This window comes from Oncorhynchus kisutch, linkage group LG27, assembly GCF_002021735.2.
Source record: "Oncorhynchus kisutch isolate 150728-3 linkage group LG27, Okis_V2, whole genome shotgun sequence".
NCBI lineage: Eukaryota > Metazoa > Chordata > Actinopteri > Salmoniformes > Salmonidae > Oncorhynchus > Oncorhynchus kisutch.
Genome location: NC_034200.2, coordinates 20,572,693 through 20,580,344, shown reverse-complemented (window position 1 = coordinate 20,580,344; position 7,652 = coordinate 20,572,693). Strand labels below are relative to the sequence as shown.

Sequence of the window (7,652 nt, the reverse complement as noted above, 5' to 3'; positions counted from 1 at the left end):
AGGAGCCATAGTTTCAGAAATCATGTGGAAGCAATTGTGAAAAACTGTAACTACCCGTTGCTGGTTAAGAAACACAAGCTACTTTATGAAATTAAAAACAACAGCATTAGCGACCGCCATTTTACATTCATTAAGCATATCGCAGGCCATTCTAAAACTATTCTACTTGCAGACCAGAACATTCATCCAGAATGACTGGGTTTACCACGGCTTTAGGGCACCATTCTGGCGCTGCCAATAGAGAGCGGCCTGAGAACGTTCATAACCGCATGAAGCGACCGAGTGACTGAGGTGACACCTATGAATAGCTGACAACATGGGGCGGTTCAACAGGACCACATTTTTTAAAGCTCAGACAGAAATATGCTATGTAGAACAAACATGCCTCACTGACATGTTGAATAATGGATGTTGGCTCTATTCATGGGATTTGACTTAGAATACGTGGACAACTACAAATACTTAGGTGTCTGGTTAGACTGTAAACTCTCCTTCCAGACCCATATCAAACATCTCCAATCCAAAGTTAAATCTAGAATTGGCTTCCTATTTCGCAACAAAGCATCCTTCACTCATGCTGCCAAACATACCCTTGTAAAACTGACCATCCTACCAATCCTCGACTTTGGCGATGTCATTTACAAAATAGCCTCCAATACCCTACTCAACAAATTGGATGCAGTCTATCACAGTGCAATCCGTTTTATCACCAAAGCCCCATATACTACCCACCATTGCGACCTGTACGCTCTCGTTGGCTGGCCCTCGCTTCATACTCGTCGCCAAACCCACTGGCTCCATGTCATCTACAAGACCCTGCTAGGTAAAGTCCCCCCTTATCTCAGCTCGCTGGTCACCATAGCATCTCCCACCTGTAGCACACGCTCCAGCAGGTATATCTCTCTAGTCACCCCCAAGACCAATTCTTTCTTTGGCCGCCTCTCCTTCCAGTTCTCTGCTGCCAATGACTGGAACGAACTACAAAAATCTCTGAAACTGGAAACACTTATCTCCCTCACTAGCTTTAAGCACCAACTGTCAGAGCAGCTCACAGATTACTGCACCTGTACATAGCCCACCTAAAATTTAGCCCAAACAACTACCTCTTTCCCAACTGTATTTAATTTTTATTTATTTATTTATTTTGCTCCTTTGCACCCCATTATTTTTTTATTTCTACTTTGCACATTCTTCCATTGCAAAACTACCATTCCAGTATTTTACTTGCTATATTGTATTTACTTTGCCATCATGGCCTTTTTTGCCTTTACCTCCCTTCTCACCTCATTTGCTCACATTGTATATAGACTTGTTTATACTGCATTATTGACTGTATGTTTGTTTTTACTCCATGTGTAACTCTGTGTCGTTTTATCTGTCGAACTGCTTTGCTTTATCTTGGCCAGGTCGCAATTGTAAATGAGAACTTGTTCTCAACTTGCCTACCTGGTTAAATAAAGGTAAAATAAATAAATAAAAATAAATTTATATAGACCCACTCCTTATTAGATATAACTGTGCGGCCTACCTATCTGTGTTGAAAACTAACAGGTTACCTAGGTTTCCCCATTAGCTCACAGCAAAAACTTGACCGTTTTCAAACGCAATATTATTGTTAGTCTGCTTGTTTTAGTCAATTACAAAACGACATTTAATAATAGTACAACATGTCTAAGGATTCATCTTTTCACAGGCTTTATTTCCCTACTTTGGAGCTTTACAGAGCCGTAGGTCAGGACTTTTGACCTGGCTACATAAAACAACACAGCAGCTTTTCGGCATGTTTTGTTATTTCAATAGGAAAGAATGTTGGTTTTACCCAATTTGTTGTCGTGGGTCAAGGGAATTCTTTATTATTACTACGTGAATACCGACTGGAACTGTCTGCAATGTTCGAGAAAGTTTTGCAACTGAACGTGGCCCTGGTAACATTAACGTTACCAGTAGCAGATATGCACACATTTGGTGGTACAGAAAAAAATAGAAATGGATAGCAAGCAATTTATTGACGACATTTTTTTCTCGTGACTCCATTCGTTACTCGACCAACATTGGTGACTCAGACTTGGACTCGAGCACAGGGGACTTGGGACTCAATTCGGACTTGGGTTTTAGTGACTCGACTGCATCACTGGGCAAAACATGAATTAGATCCCGTTCAAAGTCATTAGCCCCCGTTCTACTTTTGGACACCAACGTGGCTGCAACGTCTGTGGAACGTTGATTGCAATGGCACTGACGCGGCCCAGTGACGGAGGTTCAACCCATACTACTTTGCCGATATGTAGGCTGAATTAGGAATGGCCAGATAATCATTATATATTCTAATATATGTTTGTCATTTTTCTGCTGTTTGGAAGGGAATATGATATTATGTTATGCAGAAAAAATATGTTGGTGGGACAAGGTTATGTATGTTTGTGCACATGGGAGTCGGTGATTTATGTTTACTATAGGTTAATGAGACAATACAAATGTGATGTGACTAAAATGTGACTGAAATTAAAGGGAATTTAGTTTACGAAAATGGCGCACTGTTTGACAATGACCAGACTTAATCATTATTCAAATGACACAAATGTGACTTAATGTTGCACTGTCAGAACTAGCATAAGCATTTCGCTAAACCTGCGATAACAACTGCTAAACACGTGTATGTGACCAATAACATTTGATTTGATTTGGATGTGATTACAAAGTGACTAAGACTGGACTAAACCTATGAACCAATGAACACTGTATCAATGTGCAATATAGGTCCAAATGCCAGCTAGCCTGCATTTGCATACCTTTGGAAAATGTTATTTGATTACAATATTTCAATGGCACTACTGCAACAACGTTGACACTAGAGCCAACACTCAATTGCCACCTATTGGCTCTGTACGCTTGAGATGCGTTTTGTGGTTTCAACAGACAGCTACCGTGTCTACGGTTTCAGGACCATGGATAGCTACTGAATGGGCGCACCTGACAAACGCTTGAATAGGCTACTCTTCGCAGTTCATATAATATCATACCAACAATCAGTCACATTCAGCAATACAAATCCCAACCTCATAGCACGGAATAATTTCGTCATAAATTGCCAAAATAGCCTACTTTATCTCACAGTCAGTTATACATTTCTTCATAATTTAAGTCCAGAGATGGGTGGCCAAGAAAATAAAAAAGAGTCACTTGATTTGAGAGTTGTGATTAGAGTGGAAACACCAAGAATCCAGAAAACGTTGAGTACCTCCAGCCACCCATTAGATCCCCCCTCTCAAGCTTCAAGTAGAGTTTGTCCTCTCGTTCCAGGTGCAGAAGGACTGAATTGCTCGCAGCCTCTCGAGTGACATCATGGTCCCCGGCGAAAGCTGATATTATAGGGTATTCGTTGTGCATCAAGTTTACCTGCAGAGCGTTATGCAATGGGTATGATAAAGACATGAAAAGCACAATTCAATTGCATCACAATGCAGACCTCCCTATACACTTACCTGTATAGTCTGTCGGTTGTAAACCTTCACCACATGGAAGCTAAAACTGTAAATGCCTCTTCTTGGTGCTTGAAATACACTCGCTTGCAGCTTGAAATGGTTGCCAATGTTCACTAATACCTGCAATGAGAAAAACATCAAACGTCCTAAAGAGCATAAACATACATTGTCAATATTAGCCTATGAAAAGACACAAATCATGAAAGACAAATATATTCTCGAACCTGGTCAAAGTAGATGGTCGGAGACGTATTGCTCATATCAGATGGTTCGTGGTTCGTTCCCCTGAGTGCAGAGAAAGCCACTTTAGCACCGCTTGCCCGGACAGATATCCCGAAGGAAGAGGTCAATGCTCCCTCTACAGACGGGTTCGCGTCGCAAACCACCAGACACTTTCCCTCCAAAACAAGAGGTTCTGTGTAATTCTGTCCCAGCGAAAAGGCAACGCCAAATCCTAGGAGGACCAATGATATCATGGTACAAAATCGAAGAAACATTGTCTTCTAAACTGTAAAACAGTTTATGGTTTGCGATTGCTCTGATTATCAGTTTTGTGGCAATCAGTCCCCCTTCAAACCTGCTCTATCTCTCTTTCTTTCTCTCTCTTGCTCTTTCACTCACTCACTCACTCACTCACTCACTCACTCACTCACTCACACACAGTATATGTATAGTGTAGTGTCAAGGCTGTGATATGAGTTACACTTGCACCATCAAGTGGTTGGTTGGCAAATGCTAAATGAGCATGTATGCCCGCCTGTATCTGTCTATATAAAATCGGTAAAATGAAAGAAAAGGAGATTTGCCAGTAAGTGGTATTCTGATATTCATGGAAAGCCCAATGTAGACTGTTCTCTGTTATATCACACCCAGGGCCATATTGACAACATTTTACAGTCAATATGACCTACTTTTTATACTTAACATGATTGCTTACCATATTGGAACAGATGGTATGTCTGATAACTGTTTTCTTCTCAAATCTCTATTAAGTCTATTTACACTAAAGACTTTAATCTCTGGTTTTGGATTGTCTCCATAATAATCATGTATCTAAATCTGTCAAAATACTATGTTTTGTAGACAAAGTTACATCAGCATGATTGTTTAGTGGGTAGAATTGAGGAACTCCTGAATATAGACTACACACCACACTTGGTTGCAGCTCATCCAAACTGCAGCTAAAACTTGCCTTGACATTCCAAGCATGGCACAATCGCTTATGGCTCCGTGCAGATAATATTGTGTAATTAGAGATTTGATATTGACTGTGCACGCAGTGGTCTCAGACTAGCTAATCTGTGCATACCGATATAGTATAATGCCTTCTTATTAGTTACATAATACTTTAAAAAAACATTCACAGAGAAATATAAACCTTGTTCATCATTCATACATGTTTCATTGTAAGAAAGTGGCATTGCCCTTATAATGTGACTGACTCAATTCCTCTGTGTCATCATGAAATAAGATTTTGCTATTCTGTCTGAGTGTGCAAAAAAAACAAGACCAGTTCATTGTCCTGATAAAACTCTGAATAACAACAATCTGCCTCACATAAACTAAAGCCAGATGGATTGGATTGTCAGATTTATCTCCCTTCTGTAGAATATCAAGGGAGTTGATTTCTCTTTGGTCTGGAACCGTGAGAAGTAATCCAGCTTTGCACATTGAGGCAATGTGAATGAAATACATGTTTGCAATACTTATATGAGAAACTCAAGCTCATATTTTTCCTCAGAAATATTGTATGATATGGATCTGTTTAAATAGACATTTTCTGAAACCTTTATGGAATTCAAAATACTTTACTTTGACTTTTTTCTTCATCCCATATGGCAGTCAAAAACATTCAACAGAAATGCATGTGTTTTATTCACAGATAAAAGGCGTGGCAAAGAGACACAAAACTGTCACGACCGTCGTTACAGGAAGACCAAGGTGCATGGTGGTGAGCGTACATTTTCGTTTATTTAGTCAAATGTCGCCAAAAAAAACAAGAAATAACAAACACGACCGTGAGCTTACAAGGGCTATAGTGCCCCTAACAAAGACAACTCCCCACAATGACAGAAAGGAAAAGGCTGCCTAAGTATGATTCCCAATCAGAGACAACGATAGACAGCTGTCCCTGATTGAGAACCATACCCGGCCAAAACATAGAAATACAAAAATATAGAAAACAGAACATAGAATGCCCACCCAAATCACACCCTGACCAAATCAAATAGAGGCATAAAAAGGCTCTCTAAGGTCAGGGCGTGACAAAATCTACGGACTGCATAGTTAGTTCAGGTTGAGTTTATAGGACTATCTTTATTTTTGCATGGATTGCAGATTTTAAAAACGTGCGTATGATATGAGAGATGTTATTTCCACACAGTGAACTGACTGTTGTGTCAGCAAACCCTGTTCAACACACCCTATTGCCCATAATCATTTCACACCTGGGACACCTGGCCTTAAGGAATGAAATGCAATTTTGGCAAGAGGACAGCTGAACATATTACTGTAGCTCCCCACCCTCCTCTCTCTGCATCTGTTTGATACTTTGTTCATGTTGTTTGGATGATTCCTTTCATTTGCGTTTTTGTGAAGTTGAATATGCAGCATTATCCAGTATTATGATCTTGGTTCCTGTATGGACTCACGGTTACCTTCTACTCGTATGGGAAAGGCTTCAGACAGAGGTTGCCAAAGTTAATTTCAGACTGGATGAACCCTCCTCCCATCTGTTTCTGAGACCCATTGCCAAGTAAACTTTTGTTAATTACATCAATCCTTATTCTAGCTTCCCTGCTGCCTATCATAACAATGCTCCCCAATTGGGGTTGATTCTAAGTTGAATTGGTCTAAAATGCCAATTCAATTTCTTGAATTTGAATTGGCCACACCCTGCAGGAAGCAGAAGTTGAATTGAATATGAATGAAAGAAGTAGAATTTAATTTGATGAAATTCATTGAAATTCAAATGGATAATTTCTTCCATAAATCATTAAGCACATGTCTATTTTGTACATAATGTATGGTAAGCAATACAATTTTTTACATTTTCTTGAAACATTTAAACGAGTTTCAAGTAATTATAGTGGTCTGTAAATATTGTTAGATAATTTATTAGTTTTTCTATAATAATTCTATAATATAATAATGTTATTAAATATTAAACAAAAAATACATATCCAAGAATGCATTAGATCAAACACTCCAGAATGGAATGGAACAACCTAACATCTAATTACAAAAATACCAACAAAATACTGTTTGACTTCTTTGAGTTATAATCAAGCTAATATTTGAAATTGTATTTCTTTTAACAATGAGGTGGCAGATGATTTTGGCTAAATATACGTCAAAGGAATGAGACTCATATAGCTACAGTATATACTCACCGGGCCAGTTTATTAGGTACATCCATCTAGAACCGGGTCGGACCCCCCTCCGCCTTCAGAATAGCCTGAATTCTTCAGGGGAATTTTACAAGGAGTCTTAAACGTTCCACAGGGGTGTTGGTCCATGCTGACACAATTGCATCATGCAGTTGCTGCAGATTGGACGGCGGTACATTCCTGTTGTGAACAGCCCGTTCCATCTCATCCCAAACATGCTCTGTTGGGTTAAGGTCGGGGGACTGCGCAGGCCACTCAAGTAAACCAAACTCGATATCATGTTCCAGATACATTTTTTCACTCCTCAATTATCCAGTGTTGGTTATCGCGTGCCAACTGGAGCTGTTTCTTGTTGTTTTTAGCTGATAAGAGTGGTGTGGCAATAGCCCATCCATGACAAGAATCTAAAAAAAGCCTATGAGGGCGGCAGTTTCTGAGATACTGAATCTGGAGCGCCTGGCACCGACAATCATACCAAGCTCAAAGTTGCTTAGGTCGCTGATTTTGCCCATTATAATGTTCAATATACAGTAACTGAATGCTTCGATGCCCATCTGCCTGCTTTATGTAGCAAGCCACAGCAACGTGACTCACTGTCTGTATGAGCCATCCATTTTCATGAGTGTACCTAATGTACGTGTCATGTCTCAGTTGAATTTGTTTGAATTTGTTTGAATTCAATTCTACTTATTTTAATTCAAATTCAATTATGCTTCCTGTGGGGTGTGAACAATTAAAATTCGAATTTTAATTCCTGGGTTGAATTGAAATTCCAAAATTC

At 39.5% G+C, this 7,652-nt stretch overlaps 1 protein-coding gene across 1 annotated transcript; it reads right to left on the bottom strand.

Annotated features, from left to right (window-relative positions):
- Window positions 1-1,489: 1,489 nt before the first annotated feature.
- cbln2a (cerebellin 2a precursor) lies at window positions 1,490-4,043 on the bottom strand. Its single transcript, XM_020462572.2, has 3 exons — window positions 3,707-4,043; window positions 3,483-3,602; window positions 1,490-3,396 (listed from the first exon to the last, which is right to left on the bottom strand). The coding sequence occupies exons 1-3, from the start codon at window positions 3,977-3,979 to the stop codon at window positions 3,199-3,201; spliced, it is 591 nt and encodes a 196-aa protein (XP_020318161.2). The 5' UTR covers window positions 3,980-4,043; the 3' UTR covers window positions 1,490-3,198.
- Window positions 4,044-7,652: the final 3,609 nt, after the last annotated feature.